General features: G+C 45.0%; 1 protein-coding gene across 1 annotated transcript; it reads right to left on the bottom strand.

Moving 5' to 3' along the window:
* Window positions 1-264: 264 nt before the first annotated feature.
* On the bottom strand, window positions 265-13,989 carry MRPS30 (mitochondrial ribosomal protein S30). The gene is made up of 5 exons (XM_006026722.2): window positions 13,370-13,989; window positions 11,655-11,800; window positions 7,428-7,533; window positions 6,365-6,541; window positions 265-673 (listed from the first exon to the last, which is right to left on the bottom strand). Exons 1-5 carry the CDS (start codon window positions 13,941-13,943, stop codon window positions 375-377), a joined length of 1,302 nt encoding a protein of 433 aa, XP_006026784.1. The 5' UTR covers window positions 13,944-13,989; the 3' UTR covers window positions 265-374.
* Window positions 13,990-23,285: the final 9,296 nt, after the last annotated feature.

The following is a 23,285-nucleotide window of genomic DNA, read 5'->3' as shown; positions in this document are numbered from 1 at the left end:
TTCCACAACTACTAAAGTTACTTTATCATAAAGACAGTCCATCACCAAGTGTTTGCAGTCTAAATGAAACTATCCAGTTGCGAGTTGTTACGGAAAAACCTTGACTAAAAGAAGTTAAAAAAAATAGATTAGTTTTGTTAATATTAAAGTAATGTATAACGTATTTGCAAGAATATACCGTAAGGCAGTAAAATTATTCTAATTATTTATTTCCAACATATAGTGCCATATATTTGACTTGTGAGGGAATAAGACTGACAAGGATTTCAGAACACTTTTCTTTAATACAATATAATATGCACATAAGTTGGCAGAAATAACTTTGAAAGGTTTTCTCCTCCTGCAAAGTGTTTCCATTCAATTTTAGATCAATCCTAGGCTGAGGCAAGTGGTAGTCTATCAGTTTGCAAATCCTCAGGTCTGTTTAGCAGAAACTGAACTAATTGAAGCAGAACTTCATCATTAAAGCCTTTTATATTATTTTCTTCCACTGCTTCATATAATGGCTTACTATCTGTTCCCCAACAGATATTCTTCCGAGGGTTATTTTTATCAGCTTCAACTGTAAGCGCTAAGGTATTCAGCTGGTAACAAAAGAAAGCAAAATATTGTCCATCAGTGACCACAGCCTGTGATACAAAGGGACGGGTTACATCAGCCTCACTCCAGAAGCCTGCAAAATGAAAGTACAGCTTAGTTATACAAGAAATAAAAAGCATTCCAATAAGCATACACAAGTCAAAACCAGGTGTTACTTATAGAAACAGCTACACACTTTTTTTTAAGGAGGAACAAAAAAAAAAATCTTAAGACTACGGTGTGTAATGTTACAACTGCTTGGAAAGTGACCACATGCACAAAAGTATAAGTTGTGTAAAATTTTAAGAGACTTCTTTTAAAGATAGGGATGCAGAATGTTCACGTTTATGTGCACAGTTCACATTAAAAGGGAACATAATCACCACACATGCATGGATTGTTAATAAACCTGCCAAATTTCTCTCTCGTACGAAACTGCACATTTAAAAGTTAGATGATTAATGCATGAATTTCTGTATGTGTTACTAGAAAAAAGTAAAATCAAAACTTTGACAGCCTCTTCCATTTATGAAGTAATGAAATTTTATACAACTATTTATGTAGCGAGATTTTTATGAACAATGGATTCACCAGATGACATCAAGCATCGTCTATGGGCTTTGATATACTACCTCGTAGTCGATAGGAGATAGTTTAGCATTAATATTTATGCCGTTATGCAAGTACAGTAACATATGCAGTGTACAACACTTAACACAGGCACCTACATTTCCTTCAACAGTGTTTACATCTAGAAATAAAATTTAAGGCAGCTAGGTAAAGCCTCACAGTATAGAATTATATTACTAGCACTAGTATATGATGCCAATTACATCTATACATGTGCTTCAGGGTGGAGGAAAGGGGGGCGCCTTAATTAGAGCAGCTAACAGATATGCTAACAGCTGCTCTACTTAAAGTGCTCACAGTGACGTGTATTCAGCATCCTATGCTTCAAAATGGCAATGCAGGCACTTTAACTAAAGCTCTTTAGAGGAGCTTTAGTTAACATCCCCCGCACCATTTTGAAATGCAGGGACACTGAAAACATGCAACACAGAGGCTGCTGAAGCATGCTATTTAAACACACTCCAGCAAACTTGCTCTGACTCATGCTAATTGGTACATGTTGGAGAAGAACTCCATCACATGTATGGATGCCCAGTAACGCTGAATTCAAATATCAGTGAGTATTACTGAAATCTTTTAAGAGCTATTTACACAGATATTAAGTTTTAGGGGCATTTGAGAGAAGTAGATATCATTACATATGCAATTTGATATAGAATCAACATGTTGCTTTACAAAGATGTATAATTAGGTATTTTCATCACTGTAACCTAGGACAGGGTGCTATTACTTCCAAGTTATTAGCTTCTGGCACTAGAAACTGGCAACTAGCTAATGCCATCAATTACCTTGTGCTATTTATACCAAAATTAGGGCATTTATACATATACTTTTTCATTCTGTGATGCACTGATCTCCAGCATGTCAGAACAGACTTGATTAATCAAGCCTGCTCTGCACGTGAGCCGACACACACTACGCTGTGTCGCTTGCAGTTGTACAAGGGGTGACATACGCATCAGCACAGAGAAAATAGCAACAGTGCGCTTTTGAACTAATACATCTTCAATGTTTTTTAGTTTAAAAAGCAGACTGCCACTATTTTCTGAGTGCAGACATGCATTTCACCGCTTTTACAACTGCATGAGTTGCAGCGCAAGGCACTTTTCAGAAGCACCTGGTACTGCAGCACATGCATGTATAAAAGTGCCCCTAAAGTTCACTTGAACCTTGGCTAAGGTTGAAATCTTAGGGAACTCTTAGAGACTTCAATAATGCAATTAAGAATTCAAGATTTGTGAATGAGATAGCTAGCTTAGGTCCCCACAGGATCTCTCAATTAACATTTTTTTAAAATCAACTGAGTGCAGATAAGAAGTGTACTAGTGGTAATAAAGGGTCAGTTGTTGCAATCTATGCACCTTGGGAAGTAAACTCTTTAATCCATTAGAAGTATATTAGCATGTTTCCTTTATCTATACACTTAGAATTTAGTACAAGACATGTTAGAAAGGCCAAGCATTATCAATAACAAGCAGCTCTGTATTAAGATTTAAGAGGGCCTAGTTTCATTCGCATATCAACGCCTCTCATGTTTCATTGTACATATAGCACAAGCTCATAGGATTGGGTTCTAGTAGCTTATTCTACTGATAGGCTCAAAATATCAGATGCTCTGAAAAGATTTTGCCTTGCTTGCAAGAGCTTGCTACGCACCGTATTTTAGAAAGCCAGACTGTTTGTACCATGTTTATGCTATTGTGTTTGCCATTCTAATCTATTGTACATTAAGCAATGTTTTTCTTCAGTGTTGTTACTTAGAAAGCACTACATATTAAAATTTAGGGCCTTTCTTTTTGCTACAAAGTAAGTGAGTTAACTCAGCATCAATATCTAGTAGACTGTAGCCAGGCAAATACTGTAAAGCCAAAGGAAAAAAATAAATAAATAAATAAAAGACTGCTCTTGCTGAAGCCAACTTGTCTCCATGATGATGTTATCCTCATTTTCAGAATGATACCAGCTATTCAAACTCAGCTCTGATCCATCTCTTTATCCTGAAGAAGAACACCGTCTGTCTCTGAGAAGACTGGGCTCAGCCCTTTGCAAATATGGCTGTCATGGATTTCCAGTAAAGAATGGAAAGCGAAATATGAAGGGCCTACAAACCAACTCAGAAATATTGTTTTTCCTCCAAAGACTTTTTACTTGAAGCTGTCAGATACCTACTCCAAGAATCTAAAACAAGATTGTACTTTACTTCATTTTGACTCTAGTTATACAAACAGCTTAAGATCCGAATATATTACCATACTATAGTCCAAAAGGAAGTTGGACTGGTTTAAGAGAACGGGAATTTATTTTCAAAACATTAAGTTTACAAATGCTAGAGCTTCTTTATAACAGGTCTTTGTACGGTATAACATCTCTCTCCTAAAAACATAGATCATTACAACAGCAATGAGATTACAGTGGACAAGCCAAGTACCTCAAATTCAACAACTGCTGCTGCTTTAACTATGGTATAGCATATGCAGTTTGATCATCACTAGATACTCTAGCAGGAACAGCATCTCAAAAGATAGCATACTTGAACAATGCAACATTTTCTTGTGCGATGAAGCGAACATGAAAAGAAACTGTCAGTTCCAGCTACCCATCAGAAAACCTTATTTTTGGCATGCAACACAAGCATAGGTTTCCTTTGGTTCTTCCGATATGAAGAAAGTAAAAAAAAAAGTTTTGAAAATGATGCAGAATTCCTAGCAAGAGGTTCACAAATTTACTTTCCTGAGGCTTTGTCTATATTACAGGAATAGCGGCTGCTTTATCCATGGCAGTAATAAAGGTGGTCAGTAGGGCTGTGCGAAATTTCAACATGTGTTTAGCTTTGAAGCTGTTTTGACACATTTGAGCTTGAAACAGCAAAATCAAAACTAAACAAAAGGCTTCAAAACAGCTTCGAAACTAAATGAGGGTACCTGAAACATTTTGAAAGGTTTTGAAACATTCTGAGTTTCGAAGCAGCCTGGTGGCGGGAGGCAGGGGAGAGGCAGGGATGCACTGAGCGGCTCTGCAGCCCCAGAGCTCAGCCTAGTGGCGGGAGCGCCAGCGGCATTTTCATAATTCCCCATTATAGCACATGGGCGAAACAGTGAAACAAGATGGAACAGTGCTAAGAAACAAAGTGAAATGATGAAACGAAACACTATCCCTTCGAAACAGCAAAACAGAAGTCGAAACAAACCGGTGCCGTTTCGCACAGCCCAAGTGGTCAGGCCCTCCAATGTGGAATGAACTACACTGGCCACACAGAACTGGACAGAAGCTAGGCCAGGAGAAGCCACCCGTAGATGCGATAATCCTTAGCCAACACAGGCAGATTTTTGTAATACAGCAGTGCTAGACTAGTTAACTATATGGGATTATACAAAACCTATTTTTTCTCTTGATTTCAGCAACTGCAACTGGATGTAGGTTGCTGGATTAAACTGATCGGTACTGTAAAGTAAGGCTGTGCGAAATGTCGCTGTTTCATTTCGACTCGTTTTGAGCTCGAAAGAGCGAAATCTAAAACGAAACAACAGGCTCTGAATGCCTCAAAATGAAATGAGGGCAGGTGAAACATTTTGGAAGTTTCAAGTTTCGAAGCTGAAGCTGGGCTTGCCTGCAGCTAAAGAGAAAATAAAGAGAGGGAGGGGGAAGGACTGCTCTGATAGCGGTGTGTGGCTGACCAGTGACTGTGATCCTTCCCTGAGGTCCCTTCCAATCCCAGTGCTCTCAGGGAGGGATGGAAAAATAGAATAAAAGGCAGCATTGTTTGAACTGAGCTTTCTCTGTGCCTTCACACTTACAAGTGACAAGTTTTACTCTGAACAGTTTGAGGTGCAGCTTCCCAGAACCCCCTGCAACTATCTCCCTGAAACTTGGCAGGCTTTATGGCCTCAGAAGGGACTACTATTCCTGCAAGGTTCATCTGAATCGAGCAAGAAATGACAACGTTTTAGGCAGTTTCATGCTTCCCCATTATAGCCTATGGGTGAAATGTTGAAACAGCTTCTACTAAACAAAATGAAACACTGCCCCAATCAAAACGGCCAAATGGAAGTTGAAACAAGACAGTAGGGCTGTGCGAAACAGCACTATAAAGGTATCTAGCTACAAATATTTGCTTATAAAACAAAACCTAGCAGCCACTATAAGAACCATGACTTATGATGCTCTCTGCCATAATCTAAACATCATGGCTATTCTCTTTGCTTTAAAAGCTATGCTCTCTCTCAAAATAGTGACATGGGGATTTCCACCTCACCTCCCCCCCCGCCCTTTATTTCAGACAAGTTTAAGGAAGAAAAGGAAGATTAACTTTCATGCAGAATTGTCCTAACAAATCCAAAAACTGGGGATTGTTCTTTTTAAAAATGTTTCTGAGTTTCAGAATTAAGGAGTGGATATATCAAATTGACTAGCAAATATATCAAGATATGAACATTTTAGGACTTTCAGAAACCGATATTCTGCCCATTATACTGACTTTAAAATGTCAATTATTTGACAAGCAGGCCAGTCTTCAGCACAGACCCTTTAGAAGGTTAGGTTTATGAGAAGTGTCTCAGAACCGACATATCAACTAATATAATATGCAAGTTCAGATTACTCAAGTGCCATGTCATAAGTTTTGGGCACAATTATGGAGGCAGTAAACAAAATGGACTAGTCATTTCACATTCACAAGAGAAAGTTCGCAAATAGCAGGGATCAGTAAGGGACAGAAATCCAGATGTTTGCTAAGTAACCACAATTTCATTAACTTCCATAATAGCATCAGGTTTCCTAGCAGCAAAAAGGAAATTGTGATCCACTTTCACTTAAGTAATGTTCATAATCAAGAGCATCTTATTTACGTTTAAGGCCAGAGCCATTTAGGCTGATGTCCTTTTATTAAAATGAAAGAAGCCATCCACTTTGTATTCATCAGTGTTTGGTGCTACTGGACAAGATAGTGCTGCTCTTCTCTGGTCAGTTTCAAAAGCCTGTGTTAATAATATCTTGTTTAGAAAAAAAACCCAGGTTGTAGGTGCTTAAGACTTCTACAGGGAGAACTGGGGTAATTATTATGAAAATTAAAGCATGTTATGTAGAAAAAGAAAGTGAAAGTGGAAAATGAAAACAAGTTACACAACCTAGGACAATCAAACTATATATTTTGTCTCACCTTGATACATAGCTTGTGCTGCTGTCCAAGCAAAGAGACTTGCAATACCATTAGCTCGGTTAACAACTTCAACTTGATGAGCAAGATTTTTTTTTATTAATTTCTTCCTTGTCAATCGATAAGGAATCAAATGAAATTGTGTGTGTCCGTATTTGCAGGGATCCGCTACCTTTGATCCTAAGGCCACAAAAAGAATGAGAAATACTTAAAAAAAAATAAATAAATAAAAAAAAAAAAAAAGTTATACACACAGATTCAAGGGAAAACATTTTTCTATATTGAAGTGTCTGTACATCATAGATCACAAGTTACTCCAAAACTCTGACTTCCTCTACCTTGTTTCCTCAAGAAAAAAATAAAATAAAATGAATCCCATAACTGTACTCAGGCCAGGGGTTCAGCAACCCTGCTCTAGTGTATTAAGGTCACCTTTAGGTCTTAATAGGTAGAACTGGGATCTCTGTGTGTATATGGTTATGCTACTCTCTACTGACTAGATGTCCTTTAAAAATGCCACCCATGGCCTTATAACACTGACATGCAATTTGTCTTCTGATAGCAAGTAGGCTTTTGGCATAGTAAAGGGTTAAAGCTAGGCTCTAACCCAATTCTGCAGGCATTTGGTTTATTAGGGACTAGCTGTAGTTTCTTTAAAACAAAAGTTGCCTAAATCCTCCCATAACAAAATAGCAAAAAGGAGGGCGGGGGAAAGAGTCATAAGACTCTCAATGACCTAGTAACAAAATTGGCATTTTGAAGATGAAGGTTTAAATGGTTCCTTTCTAAAATCTGATGCATCTAACATTATTTCACCATCACACCTGTTAAGAGTGGGATACAAGAAGCCTTGCCTTTTTTTTTTTCCTTAAAGCATGCCCAGCATTCACAGTACAGTAACAGTGACAACTGACAGCAGATTTACAGTTGGTACTGGTTCTCACAACAGGCCATTTCCTTCCAATGAAATAATTAAAGTGAAATCAGACATACACATGGTAAAAAAAAAAAAAATTCAAATTCTTCACCATGTTTTTACATAGTGGGGGAAAAAAACCAAACTTACCTATAAATACCTTGTTTTCATATTGTCTTTTGAACATTGGAAGTTTGTCTGGTGTGTGCTTAATAACAGGAATTTCTTCAGTGACTAAATGATCCAAAGGTACAAACTTGATAAAAAAAATAAGGAAAAATAATTATTAACAACATAATTAATTGTCTCAGAAAACTGGTACACAACATCAATTTTTGCTTAAAAAGTAAAAGGTATCAGTCTATAAACATACATGCTCACCCACCCCTTTTGCTGAATTTATAATTTTATTTTGTACTGGTGAACAAAACTTTTGCCCTGTTTCAAGAGGAAAAAAATGGGACAAAACGGCACATTTGTCCTAGAGCAGCAGCTCTTCAACTTGGGGAAGACGGTAACTCCACAGACACCCTAATTCCTTTGATGCAATAGTTACCCAACGTGCCTTTAATGAGGAATGGGGCCTACAGTATCTGGACAGTTCTTCTCTCACTATTCTGGGGCCCAGTTACCCTGCACTATGTGAACACTAAACAAGATCTTCCTAGCCCCATTTCATTCATGAGTAAGCTGAGTTTACTCTTGCTTTAGCTCTCCTCAAGGAGAGAAAGGGAGCAGGCAGTTATTATGGAGCAGCTGACATGATTAAGCCTGTCATGCTTACTTGTTAGCAAACAAGCTGTTCTAGTAAGTCTCTTTAGTTAGCAAAAGACTTTACCATGAAACAGCTTAGACGCTGTAACCATTCCTGCACCTTCAATTACTGTGTTGCAATTGCTAAACTGGAAGAGCTTATCCTTAAATGAAACTGGCCTAAATTGCCCCAGTTTGGTTCCCACTAAAGTGTGGAATAATTAAGAGAGCAGACAGTTACATATCTGAGGTGAAGTAAAGTCCCCACCTCCTGTTAATTCTGGGCACACAAACAGCAGCAACTATTGACAGAATCACATGTCTGACTGCAATTAGAATCACAACTGGAAAATGCTGGGGAACCAACATCCACGAGTCTCAGCCTTTTGTTGGAAATACAACTGTTGGGTAAAAAAGGAGCAATTCAATTGCCGTTCTCTGAATAACTGTAGTGCTAACAAGCATTAAGCTCTGGAAATGGATTTCAATTCCAATCAAATAAAAATTAGCATTCCCACATTTGTAAGTGAGGAACAAGGCAGAGCAAAACCACTTGACAGTTATTTTGCATTTGACTTCTAGCCTCATCATAATACAACTCAAAACATAAGATATAAGAATCACAGGTTTCAAAAGTGATTAGTAACTTTGGTCTCTTCAAAAAAATCTCACATTGGACACCCCATCTTGATAATGCTGACTTCCTCCCTGACCTGAAGTGGGTCAAGTGTTGGACAATTATGAGGGGGAGGGCAAAGAAACTAAATAACCAACAAACCAACCAAAACCAGTAGTTACTTTTGAAATTCTTGGTGTGCATTTTATCTCTTTGGCAAACTGCAGAGCAAGCTTGGATACCTCAGCATATTGTTACATTGTACCACCTAGCCACACTCTTAAGAACCTAAAATAGTTTCTCTTTATCCCCAGCCCCCAAGGTTATGATGGATGACTAGCGCAACGAGTCATCCATCTATCTTTTTTCGGGGGAGGGGGGAGAGAAGGGAAGAAAGGGGGAAGGAGGACAGGTAAAAACTTTTTGTTGACTAATATGATTTTGAAAACCTTGTTCTACAAAATAGTTTGCATGTTTCATAAAAACCGTAAGTGCAGGTTAAGCAAAGTTATTGTTAAAAGCTCTCTAGAAGTTTTCTGAAAGACTGGAGCAAAACCACTATACAGAACATTAGCCTTACAGACTTAAAAGTACTGTGAGTGCCACTATTTAAAGTCATTCTTAGACATTTAAGTCATATTTTGCTAGACTTCTTTTCACCCATTACTTATCCATAAGCTGGCTAAACTCACCTCAAACTTTAGAAGAAAAATTCTTCATAGGAAAGATTAAGGCTAACACAGTTAAAAAAAAAATATTCATTTTATAGGATTTATGAAGCTCCACTGTCTACCTCAGGTGTCAAACTCATCTTGCCCTTAGTGCAGGGCTGGCCCACAGGCCAGATCATACCTGTGGACCCCCCCACCCCCATGCCATATCCAGCACACGGCACTTGCTCCAGCCAGTCTGGGATCTGGTGGGAACAGGCCTGGCATCTTGGACACTTGGGTGTTGCCGTGAGAACAAGCCACAGTCTTGGGCTTCTGCCCATACTGCTGCTGGGGCTCCCGCGCCACTGCTCTTACCTGGGTGCTTGGCAGCCAAGCTGGCACTGGAGCTCCAGCAGCACAGCAGCTTCTTCCCACAGCAGCCAAGTGCCTAAGCAAAAACTATAGCTCTGCAATCCCAACAGCGCCATTAGAACAAGCCTGACCATGAACTTTCTTCCTACGATGCCCACAAAGCACCTGCGATACCTAGCTTTTGCCATGGTGCTACTGGGGCTCCAACTCTGAGGCTCTCACAGGCTTGGTTGCCAAGCACCTGGGCAAGAGCAGTAGTACTGGAGTCCCAGAAGTACTGCAGGAAGAGGCGGTCCCCTGGCTGCCACCACAGGAGTAAGACATGGTGCTCCTGGGGTTCCAGCACCATAGGTCTTGCCCAGGCACTTAGCTGCCACTAGGGGAAGGTCCCCCATCAAGACTCTGAATCTGATAACCTGGCCTGTTGGATGCATGTTTGACACCCCTGGTCTAGCTGGTAAGAGCTGCATCTTCTCAACTCCCCAACATATAAATTCAAGTTAGGCTTGAGCCAAACTTGTCTTTACTTAACCCAAACACCGTACCCCTTGGCAAAGCACTTTTTTTTTTTTTTTTTTGTTTCTCATGATTCGATTACCTCATGTGTTCTGTCATGCCTCTACCAATAGCTCCATCTTTTGCTCATTTATATTGCATCCCCATGTCTTTGCGTCTCCTCAGAATTCAAACAGAACTCATTCTTATATCAAGAAAGCACATCCAGAGACTGACACTAACAGCACACATGCATCTCACATGATATCACTGCCACTCACCTATTCCAACTTGTATTCCACAGGTATGAACAAAGCACATGCCCAGGAAGTAGAACAGGGGATCTAGATTATTCCCTGGGAAAAGGGGGAACCTGGGTTCCAGTCCCTGTAACCAGAGTTTTCTAGAGAGCAAGTAAGAAAATTATTCTGCAACCCAGCAATAACAATCCGATTCCTGGTCTGATAGAGAAATATAAAACTTTGCCAGGGGAGAAGGCAGGGGGAAATACAAGTCTCCCCCCTCAATAGTCTATTGACTGCTTTCTTGTATGCTCACCTTTTGATCCCATGAACCTTGTCTTCTTTGCTGCCCAGCAGACAAGGTACAATGGGGACAAGTTAATAGGGTACCCACACCATGCTGGCTTATGCCTTCCTGGCTTATAGAAAAGAAGCAGAACCTCAACTTAGACCTCAGTTAATTGCTAACCCTTTTGCTATTAGGAGAATGGTAGGCAATACCATCCCCACAGCTGGCGTGGAGTAAACATGGAGAGTCAGGCTTTACATTGAAGTTAATGCTATTATCAGTTAGGCATCCTGCATCAAGCTAATGCCATCCTTCTAAGCAAACTGGATACCACCACGATGTAAGCTCCTTCCACACACCGAGGAGGAGTTTGTTCTCAAAGAAAACCCACCCCTAGCCCTACCATTTCCTACAGATCAGTGCTAGGCACTTGCTTCTGAGCCGCTATGCTATCTGGCTGATCCTTGAAGAGCACTTAGGTCCTCTCATTTACTGTATAAAAAACATGGGCATCCAACTTTGCTGACACAGATAATCCTCTCGGGGAGGGGTAGGAAGGGAGATATAGGTACCCATGAAGTCAGCCTGGTTCTGGTCCAATGTCCTCCTCTATGCCTGGAAGCCCCCTGACATGTTGTAATGCCAATATACGAACATAACATAGTTTAACCAAGTTCATTAACAAATATGTTACACATGTTAATGATGCCTTCATATAGAAAGGTAAGGTTTCCCCAGTACACTGTTCCATGAGAAACATTCTGGTTAAGTCAGAAGTAACATTAAGGTTACTTATTTATATTAATGCTATGTTTCTTGAATATTTAAGATGGAGGCACTCTTGAGCTTGGGTCTTCTCCTCCAGTGTCTTTCTATACGGCTCAGTACAACCTAGGATGGGGCCATGCCCAGTACTAAAACAAAAGGAATTTCAAATAACAAATAATAAGAGCATGCCTCCGGAAGCTGCTTTGGCACACGAATCTGAACAACTGGCTTGTCATCTATCTGAAATCGCACTGGATCAACTCTTCCGCTTCGGTGTCCATGACGAATGACCTCTTCCCCTCGCATCCAATAGAAGTTCACCTGTGGCTGCAAGTCTGAAAAGAGGCACACCTTGGTTTTAACCTGCCCCACATGGGCCCTACTGCACTTATGATAAAATACTTACAGTAACATAACTTGGGGGGGAGGGGGGTGAAAGAGGCACAAGCTCTGGGTGCTGACTAGGAGCGGGTGTCACAATTGCCCCCAGGACTCTGCCATGGCAGGTGCAGCCTTGCCCTACCCAACCTTAGGCCCCCCAAGGCAGCTCCCCGCTTAGCAGCACATCTGGAGGGGGCAAGGAAAGGGCAAGCCTTGGAAGAGTAGGCACTGCCCTGCAACCAATAGGCAACTGGAGGGGGGGGGAAGCAAACAGGCACCACAGTCAGCTTCTGAGGAGCCCCACAAGGAAGCTGCTACAGCAGTGGTCCAGGAAGGGAAGTCTCTTCCCTCCCCTGCCTGCAAGGATTACCCCCCCAGTTATCACATCTCCCAAGTGTTGTACAGTAATTTTCAGGGCAACTAACTGATGCAGCATACACAAAACCCAAGTCATGCTTGGGAAGTCAACTACCTTTCGGGCTTGCCACCAGCTCTGCTTGCCTTGAAATAAATAAATGATTCAACTTTGATGGCTCAGTGAGCTCTCCCTCACTGGTGACTTACAGCAAGCAATACAGAGCAAATAAAATGACAGCTTACTTGCATACTTTTCAGTGTGCAATAGTTTTTTCTGCAAATACGATAATTTGGAGCTTCCAATATGATAATTTCAGATTACCTGGCAATGTTTCCCCTCCCCCATGATGCCCCGGGCCTCTGGTCAGGTGCAGCACAGTAGGGCTGTCACAGACATTAGGATTACCATACATCCGGGTTTTCCCAGACACATCCTCTTTTTTGGATCTCTGCGCACTGTCCAGGCAGTTTTTTTAAAAAGCAAGCAAATGTCCAGGTTTGAGCTCTATTTCTGCTTCCCTCCCCCCCCGCCATAACTTGGCAGCCGCTCACAGGTGAGCAAGAGCACGCTTGCATGGGCACACACATGACAACTGCATGGCAGCAGGGCTGGGGGCAGCAGAGGGCTTTGGGTCAGGAATGAGGGACACTGGCAGGGCTGGAGGGGCAAGGGGCTGTGGGTTGGGAGTGAGGGACACTGGCAGGGCTCGGGGCTGTAAGAGACACTAGCAGGGCTGGGGGGTGGGACAGGAGGCTTTGGGTCAGGAATGAGGGGCACTGGCAGGGCTAGGAAGCCAGGGGGCTGTGGGTTGGGAATAAGGGGCACTGGCAGGGCTCAGGGCCGCAAGTAAGGGACACTGGCAGGGCTGTGGGCCAACGACAGGGGGCTGTGAGCCAAGAATAAGGGGCACTAGCAGGGAAGGTGACTGCAAGGGACACCACCAGGGCTGGCAGTGAGTGGCACCACCAAGGTGGGGTATAGTGGGTCAGGAGTGAGAGGCAGTATTAGGGGGGGGGGCGGGAAAGAGGGGAACTGTGGCTTAGGAATGAGGGACAGAGCCAGGATACACCCATTCACCCCTCCCCCTTGTCCTCTCCCTCCCCCCAGGCATCTTTTTTGATACTGAAAACAGGGTGGCCCTAGCAGCTGTACCGCCGGCCCCTACCGAGGGTGGAGGCGGCGAGCAGCGGGTTGTGTAGGGCCAACCGGGCGCTGAGGGAGGCGACGAGCTGCGTGAGGAAAGGCCCGTACAGAGACTGGTGGGGGGGGACGCCGCGCACGGACTCGCGGTGCAGGTAGAAGTGCTCCTGCAGCAGCGCGTCGCAGGCCAGGCCGCGCAGGGCGCCGAGGTCAAGGTCGAGGCCGAGGCCGAGGTCGGCGGGGGCCCAGAGGGCGGGCGGCAGGCCGGGCACGAAGGCGGTCTTGGTGAAGCTCTGGTAGCTGCGGTCGGCGTACAGCGAGAAGGTCTGCGGGTACAGCATGAACTTGCGGCGCTGGCGCTGCTCGTACAACTTCAGCTTCTTCTCGATGGAGTCCGCCTCGTGCAGCAGCTGGTGGAACAGCTCCTGGCGCCGCCGCTGCGCCGCCTTGCTCTTGGCCGTAACGGACGCAACCACGGGCGGGTAGCACGGCCCCAGCCCGGCCTCGGCCGCAGCCGTGGCCGCAGCCGCGGCCGCAGTCGCAGACTCCGCCTGCACCAGCCGGCACAGCTCGGACCACTTTTTGCGGAGCGCCGCCATCTTGTGCTGGCCGCCAGCGGGCCGGCGCCTGCCCTCTAGCACGAGGATTGGCCACTGCGGGTCACGTGAGACACGGCCGGACCAATGCGAAAGAGGCAAGGGGAAGAAGCGGGGCCTCAACTAGAGCCGCTCACCTCCCTTTGACTGCGCATGCTCCGTGTGGGGGGGTTACACGGCGGAACTACACTTCCCGTGATGCCCAGCGCGGGGTGGGGCCTTGCTCCCTGCCCCCGCGTTGGCCGCGTGGCGGGCGCTGCCCTGTCCCTACTGCTGTGATGTTCAGGCGCCGGCTTCCGCAGAGCTGGAGTTCGGCCTCCTTCAGTGCTGTGGCTACCCGCAGGGGGTCTGCCCGGGGGGGAGAGGTGGTCGTGCAGCACAGGTGAGGTCTCTTCCTCATACTCTGATCTTGAAAGAGCAGAATAAAAACGTACAGAGATCTGAGAGTATCACCCATATGGGGAGAGACTACAGAGCCTAGGCCAGTTCAGCTTCCAAAAAGACAGGCTTGAGGGAGAGCATGAACAGACCCAGATACAGGCATGGACAAAGCAGGCGCCTGCCGCAGCCCCGAAAATAAAAAAAAAAATTACAATTGCAAAAAAAGGTTGTAATATAGACAGAACTGGGCAATGTTACCAATTGAGAATGAATTAGTTAAAGATATCAATGCCACAGGCGTGGTAGACTTTTGCAACAAAAAGATCATGATCTCTGGCAAAGCGGGGCCCGGTACATAAAGTTCACCCAGGGCTGCCAGGAGTCTCGGTACGGCACTGTGCATGTATCATGATAATGGCTTACAAAATACTAAATGGCAAAGAGAAAGTTCATTTGGGCTTTGTCACTTACTGTGTCTCACAAGGTAAGAACTAGGGGTCACAAAATTAAGCTAGCAGGTAGGAAGGATACCAAGTTGGGGGAGTGATAGATATGCTGCAGGGTAGGGCTAGGGTTCAGAGACTCAGCAAATTGGAGGATTGGACCAAAAGAAATCTCATGAGGTTCAACAAGAACAAGGGCAGAGTCCTGCAGTCAGGACAGAACAATCCCATGCACCAGTGCTGGCTGGGCAGCAACTCTGTAGAAAGGACCTGGCAGTTGCAGTGGACAAGAAGGTGAATGTGAGCAAATAGTGTGCTCTTGTGAAAAGGCTAAGGGCATACTGGGCTGCATTTGTAGGAGTGTTGCCAGCAGAAGTGATTCTTCTCCTTTATTCAGCCACATCTGGAATACTGGGTCCAATTTTGGGTCCCCCAGTACAGAAAGAATGTAGACAAGTTGGAAAGAGTCCAGTGGAGGGCAATGACAATGGTTAGGCGGCTGTGGAGCATGACTTCTGCGGAGAGGCTGAGGGAATTGGGCTTAGTCTGGAAAAGAGAAGACTGAGCTGGAATTTATTAGCAGCCTTCAACTGTGTGAAGGGTGGTTCCAAAGAAGATGACGCTAGGCTGTTCTCAGAGGTGGCAGATGACAGAACAAGGAGCAGGGGTCTCAAGTTGCAGCATGGGAAGTTTAGGTTAGATATTAGGAAAATTTTTCTCACAAGGAGAGTAGTAAAGCACTGGAACAGGTTGCCCAGAGAGGTTGTGAACTCTCCATCCTTGAAGGTTTTTCAGACCTGGCTAGATGAAGCCTTGGCTGGGATGATCTAGTTGGGGAGGGTCCTGCTTTGAGCAGGAGGTTGGACTAGATGACCTCATGAGGTTCCTTTCAACCCTAATTTTCTAGGATTCTAAGTTTAAAACCAACAAAAGAAAGATGCTTTTTGACTCAGTGTAATTCAAGCGTGGAATTCACTGTTACCAGATGTTGTGGAAGCTGACAGTTTAGTCAAAACAGGATTGGACAAATTTTTAGAGTAAAGGGGCATATTGAGCATGGGAGCTAGGGGGTACAATCTCTGAATTAGAAGTTCCTAGGCCTATAATGCTGGAGGCTGCAAGTGAGAGATGAACCATGGAAAAAACACGTCATTCTCAGTTCACTCTCCCTCTCAGCATCCAGCCTGTGTCATTTTGTGACACAGGAGACTGGGCAAGATGGATCTATGATCTAACCAAGTAAATGGCACTTCTTGGCTAGGGACAGACATTCAAAAAGCCTGAGCCTGAATTAGTTCAGTGTTTGCAGGTTAGTCTAACCTGCAGAGAGTGAACCAATTTGCAAGTGGATAGACATTTGGCACATGCCTGCAGTGGCTCAAGCCAGAAGCCCAGGGGCGCTAGAGCAGCCCTCCTTTCCCCAGGGAAGCTGAGCTGAGGAGGGGTGGGGGGCATGTCCAGGGCCTAGCAGACCTGACCCAGCATCTCCCTGACAGCCAGGAGCAATCCTGACACACAGGGCTGCCCCTCCCCAGCGGGGAACTCTTCCTCCTTCTCCCTCTTAACCGCCACCGTGGGGTGGGGAGGGGGCCTCTGTGAGGCTGCGTTGCCCCAGAGTGGGCTCTTTCCCCTGTTTCTCCCCCAATGCTGTGAGGTGGGGAAGGGGGGTCTATGCCCCCCTCTGCCCAGCCCCAGAGGTGGACTCTTCCCCCTGTTGGGAGGGGAAACAATTAACTCCTAATTAGGGTTGCTCATAAGTGGCTGATTCCTCAGTCTGACTCATAATAGGGGGTGGTCTTTTGGCCCTGGACCCGTTAACAAATAGGACACAACATATCTGTCACTGCCAGCCCACCCGGCAATTAGTCTGAGAGTTGATTGATTAGGACCCACACATGGATAATCAATTAAATGATAATGGTGTATTAAATACACAAATAGCAACAAGAGGTAAGTAATATTGACACTAAACACATTACTCACATGCTCTTATCAATAATACCCTTTACACCTAACTATACTATTCTGTCTATATCTATCTAAGTATAATATATCTATGTATAACTATCTGTCCATTCCTTACACTATTATTATCAAGATACAGAGTGGAGTAAACTTTATTAAGAAAGGGAAGGTGGATCTTTATAAAACTCTGACTGCTGCAGCCTCTGAGATCCTGAGGGCTATCCAACTCACAAGTCCACTCTGAGCTGGCAGTGGCTTACCTTCCACTCCTTAAACAGGGGTCACTTATACTAATACAGAACGGATGGAGAGGAGGGAGGCGGAGCAGGGTGATACTTACAACAATGGGACAAAGGGTTGCTGCAAGTGTAAAACACACCCGGAGGAAGAAAGGTTCTGGGGAGCTGACCCTAATTGCCTCTGCTGTGGAGTCCGCTGAAGGAGAGCAAGATGCTGGAGACCCTCGAGTTACTGGAGTGTTAGACAGCACGCTTCCACGGAGCACCACGCACTCCTTCCAGCTCTTCACCTTCAACCAGCTTAGGCACTAAGGCCCACGCTGACTCCAATTACACCCTCACACTCTCACTATCTCTCAGTCGGACACCATCGGTTAATCTCCACCAAACTCTCAGTCATGCACACATCAAACCCCTACCAGGCAGTCCCACACATGCACCTCAAGCATTCTCAACCCCTCCCCCCGAGCTCCACACACACATACCCTTTTATACAAAATGTGCACATGGCAATCTCTCGTTCTGTGCTCACTACTAAAATGTGCACACAACACTACTTTCAGTTGGCTGGCATCATCTTAGCAGGGGTAAGGTCAACCGCAACTCGCACTGTGACCTACTTAGAGAGTCAGGCTGGGTGCCATGATCTCTCTCTCTCAGACACAGACCTGAATTTTGACAGCAACAGTCCCCTCCTTGATACCTCACATAGATGTATAACGTTGGAGGTATCACCGTGTTAACATGAGGGGCTCGGTTATGGCTTTACATTTTCCGTCAAGGTCACTGTCCCCCAGCATTATGGCAACCGCATGTTAGGTTATGGTGTGGGACAGATGGACATTGATTTGTTGCAAATGGTCTTACATGGGTCTGGTCATTGATGTTATAGAACTTCATGGTACCCTTAACATCAATCCAAAACAAACTGATATACCTATCAGTTTCAACACTGTTATCTATGTAACGCGAGTGGTGCTCCAAGATGTATCCCCTCTCCAATTGAAGGGCTCAGAGCAGGTGCACTAGCTCTGTGCAAGGTGTAGGGACCCTTCTTCCCTATCAAGCAGAGCCAGATCGCCAATGGGGACTTAAACACACTTTTTAATGAGAGAAACTGTGGTGGGAACATAACATATAAACCAGGGGGTATAGGGGACACTATGATACCCCGAGGGGATAGTATTCAATAAAGGTTAGGCATTCACATTTGTAGACATATTCATCTAGCTAACCAAAGACAGGTTTAACAAAATATAAAGCACAAACAACACAACAAACAATACTGATTAACAAAATATAAAATGCACAAAATACAAAACACCATATAATATAGGGCATAGGTACCTGGAGGGGGAAAACCACAGTGACCACCTCCACTCCAACAAGAATTTTTCCTTTGTCATTTCACTCACCCCTATTTGACCCAACCAGAGCTTGAACTCAGGTCTTCTACATGATAGGTAGTAACTCTACCACACAGCTAGGCCTATTTTGGATGGCTAAGGCTTTTGACTGTCTGGAAGCCCCTGCCTCACATCAAGCTGCCCTGCCTCTTGCTGGAGAAACTTGAAGAGAGCTGGGAGCCTCTCGGGTCACTGCACAGCTTTCTGCTGAAGCCAGGCAGGGAACCTCTCCTGCTGTCTTGCTGGGGATCCTGGAGTCCAGCAGGGAGCCTCTCCTGCCAGCCGTGCTGCACTGCCTGTGGGTCCTGCTCCTTTAGGCTCTTCTGGGGCATCTGCTCCCCCTGGCCCAGCTCTTGCCAGCTCTTTGAAACTCCTTCCTCGTTGTCCCTCGCAGGTCTGCTCCGAGTCAGCAGGTGACCCAAGGGGCCAATCAGGGGACATGGAGGGTGAGTTTCTGGGGCCCAGTTGGTGAGGACAGGGAATCCCAAGCCCTCCAATCATCTTTCACCCTGGGCCAAATCACTACCACCTAGCCCGTCACATATGCTTCAAACATTATCAAACATACTCCTAGCACCTTCATCTATTACCACGTTCATTCCGTGCATAGACACAAAATTGTCACTATCATTTCCATCAAGATTCCTCAAAAATTCCTCAGAGCTGCAGGCATGATGCAGGGCCACGGGGATAGAAGTGACTGGGAAGACTGCACGGGGCTGTGCTCCTTTCCCCAAGTGCAGTGCTGGCTGCCTCTATTGCAGCTCTGCGCCATGCCAGCAGCTCCGCACTCACATGAGGAAGCCCTGCGCAGGACTCTGTGGGAAAGCAGGGGGTGGAGCTCCCTCCACTCACAGCAGGGACTGGGAGAAGCAGCTGGTTCCAGCACGGGGCTTCCACCACTGAAAGGGCTGGAGCTGCAGGATCAGGATCAGGGAGCAGAGCCACAGGGTTAAGGCAGGCTCCACTCCCTCCCCACTTGCAGCGTAGTTGGAGCCACATCTGCACCAGGCATGAGTGCTCAGAGCTCTCCGTCTGTTGCTGCTGCCAGGCAGCAGGGGCTGCACTCCATGGGGGGGAATGTGTGGGGGTCCCCCAACCTCCCCCACACCCCACACACCTACACCCTGTCCAGCTGAGCTCCGTCCTCCCACTGCCTCTCTGGGAGAGGAGGAGGAGGAGGAAGAACTCCCCCAGAATGGAACAGAGCCTCCCCCTGCCCCCTGTCCCTGCTCTGGGGCTGGACAGCATCACATGGAGTCCCCCCCTCCCAGTGGCAAGGGGGGAAGGAGAGGAAGAGGAAGAGCCCCCTCCCCACCCTGGGGAGGAAGAGCCCCCCCAGGATGGAACAGAGCCCCCTTCCCAACCCTGCAGAACAACCTACCCAGCATGGCTTCATTAAGGGCCCTCCCTCCCTTCCCTGCAGCCGGGGTCTGCCAGCTCCAGGGAGCACCGTTGCAGCCCCCTCCCCTCTGCTCCCCAGCAGATAGGCTGACCCCAGCTGTGGTGGGGTAAGGAAGGAAGAATTAGCCCTCTCCCTGCCCACTTTGCCTTAACGGGGCCATGCTGGCCAGTGTCTCTGCTAGGGCCAGTCCCTGCTCTGGCTAGAGAACAGAGGGGTGGGGTCAGCCCTGCAGCTAGACCAGAGAGCCCTGCCCCGCCCAGCCCAGAGAGCATGCCGTGATGCTGGGGTGTCTGGTTTATCTTAAACCAGCAAAAGGTCTGGGTCAGACATTGTATAAACTGGTTTGAGGCAAATCAGTTAAGTCTGATACTACATTCAACCAGGTTTATCTTAAACCTTTTTTTGCCATTTTGAAACTGGTTTATGTTCATTGAATGTCTGTTCTGTTACAGGTTTAAACCAGTTTCTGATCACTTAAACTGGTTTATGTGTAATATCTGTCCCTAGCCTTTATATTCTTATGTTGTTAGATTTGAAAGAGAGAGCATTGCAGCAAAAGATAATGGGCATGATCCTTCAATTCCTCTTCTGTAGAAATCCTGTTGAGGTCTGTGGCTTACGAACTAAGGCTGTTTATATCAAATTCATTGGAATCAAAGAATCCTACTTTTATTGTAAAAGTTATCCTGGAACCAAGGGAGAGTTAATTATTTATTGACATGCTCCAGGTTGGCTCAGATGTGTATTATTCATTCTGGAATCAATAAGGCACAACAGTAAAACAATTTATATTTAGATATATGCGTAAAGGCAAAGATGATTTTGGTTTGTGTAGGTAGTTATCCATATTCTTTGTCATCATAGAAAAGGCTTTTTTATAAGACTGTGGTTGCTGCCAAAAGATTGATTGTTATGGGTTATTGCCTATGTCATATAGGCAATAACCACAATACTGAAGTAATAGCCTGTCAGAAACTACAGACTCTGAGAATGTTGATTTAATGACAGGAACTCAATTATCCCAGTCTGATTCATTGTGACATTTGTTAATAAAACTGCACACAAGCTAAAAATAGCATGCTGACACGTCAAGGGAAAATATGAGTTATTACTTTTTTCACCTGTCCCCAATGTAATCTTCAATATTATTATAAAAGATGACTGTATTTCTCCTTCAGTTTAACATTATCTATATTTTATATTTTGAATAGGATACATTGTAATAATCTCCATATCTTCCCAGGCTTCCTTCTTTTCAATGTGTATTTTTTACTTGTCACTTTCAATATTTGATAAGAGAAAAATATTTTTAACTTTTCTGTGGTGTATGATAGCTAGAAAATGACATTTAGAAGTTTGCTTTTAGGAATTGGCTTGTAAGTAAAGTAGATATGCATTAGAATAATGTTCCAGGGCAATGACAAGGGTTAATTGATTTCTAAAAACTACTGTGAATGAAGCCAGCAGACACACAAGCTGGGAAATTGAAGACATGTATGACACTGTTCAATAACATGAAAAAAGGTGGCATTAGGTCACAGTACCCAACTGCAAAGCCCTTGGGATTTCCAGTTTTGGTGGACAGACTAAATTAGGAGACACCAGTAAATGGCCAAATTAAGACGTATGCATCTGATGGGTTTGTTAGAACAAAGGAGTATGCTGACAGGATACAACATGGACAGCATGATGACCACAGGGAAACCAACCAACAATGACCAGGAATTAAGAGTCATCTGAGGGGAGAAAGAATAGAAAAGGAGGGATTTCACAGCAGCAAAGGGTCCCCAAGAAGGGAACCTGAGGCCACCATGTCCAGAAGACACACCAGCAACCCACTCCACTCTGGGAGGATAGGCCTTGGCTTTTGACCTCCAGGCTGCTAACATCTGACATTCAAGAAAGAACCATAGGGTGAAGCTTGTACCAGGGTGAACCATAGGATGAAGCTGGACAGATGTACCTTCCCTCTGTGGCAGCCTAGGTCTTGTAGATATAGAATTAGGAAGGTTATTTTGTATGTCTTGACTTCATTATTCTTATCTGCTGTCACTGTGTATCAATAAAATTTGCCTATCATCAAATGGAAAAGTAATGGTTGGTCTGAGGGGTTGGGTCCTCCTGGAGCAAGGTGTCTGGGTCATAAGTCCAGTGCCAACAGTCTATATGCAGCCTAATATTTCTGGAACATTTATAATACATGAGTTTCACCTCACTGACAAAGTCAGAGGAAGTTATGAGTAGTACATTATGAGTATGTCCTACTCCCTTTCTTGAACTTTACCTTAGTTTCTTCCTGAATCACAGGAAGGGAAATCACAAAAGAAGGAAAATCACAGGAAGGGAAAGCACACAGACTAAGGATCTAAAAGTTTGGTGCAGTAGTTTTAGTCAGGGCTGTCAAAGTGAAATCAGTTGGTGGGCCATATTCCTTGCCAGCATCGAGAGGGTGCAGTAATCCAGCCCAGGGTAAGCAGAGCCTGGTTAATGCTGCTCACCCCTGTTTCCTCTCCCTGACTGCTACTAATTATCATTCTCAGAGTGATCAAATACCATAAATTCAGTGTTAACGCAGTGGATATTGGGCATGCTGACACAGCAACTGGGAGCCACAGCAAGAAGCCCCACAGTCCAGATAATCCACCCCTGTGAGCCAGATCTGGCCTGTGTCCGTATGTCTTACACCCCTGATTTAAATTAATGAAGCACTGAGGTTGAGAGACCATTCAGTCTCCTTCCATCACAGCCCCTCAGTTTTGAATGCAGTGTTGTAAACAAAGTTCTTTGGGTAGATGTGATATCTTTTATTACACCAATGAACACTCATGGCGCACGGGCCAGGTCCCAGGGGACTGGAAAAGGGCCAATGTCCCCATTTTCAAGAAGGGGAGGAAGGAGGACCCAGGCAACTATAGGCCAGTCAGTCTCACCTCCATCCTAGGCAAAGTCTTTGAAAAAATTATCAAGGCTCACATTTGCGAGAGCCCATCAGGACAAATTATGCTGAGGGGAAACCAGCATGGGTTCATAGCAGGTAGATCATGCCTGACTAATCTAGTCTCTTTTTATGACCAGGTTACAAAACGCCTGGACGCAGGAGTAGGGGTTGAAGTCATATACTAAGACTTCAGGAAGGCCTTCGATACGCTATCCCACACCATACTGGTGAACAAGTTAAGAGGCTGTGACTTGGATGACTACACAGTCCGGTGGGTGGCGAATTGGCTAGAGGGTCACACCCAGAGAGTCGTAGTGGATGGGTCAGTATCGACCTGGAAGGGTGTGGGCAGTGGAGTCCCGCAGGGCTCGGTCCTAGGACCAATACTCTTCAATGTCTTCATCAGCGACTTGGACGAGGGAGTGAAGTGTACTCTGTCCAAGTTTGCGGGTGACACAAAAATGTGGGGAGAAGTGGACACGCCAGAGGGCAGGGAACAACTACAAGCAGACCTGGACAGGTTGGACAAATGGGCAGAAAACAACAGAATGCAATTCAACAAGGAGAA

This window comes from Alligator sinensis, unplaced genomic scaffold (genome assembly GCF_000455745.1).
Source record: "Alligator sinensis unplaced genomic scaffold, ASM45574v1 scaffold663_1, whole genome shotgun sequence".
Taxonomy (NCBI): domain Eukaryota; kingdom Metazoa; phylum Chordata; order Crocodylia; family Alligatoridae; genus Alligator; species Alligator sinensis.
Note: the sequence above shows the minus strand (reverse complement) of the source record. Positions and strands in the feature narration are given on the sequence as shown.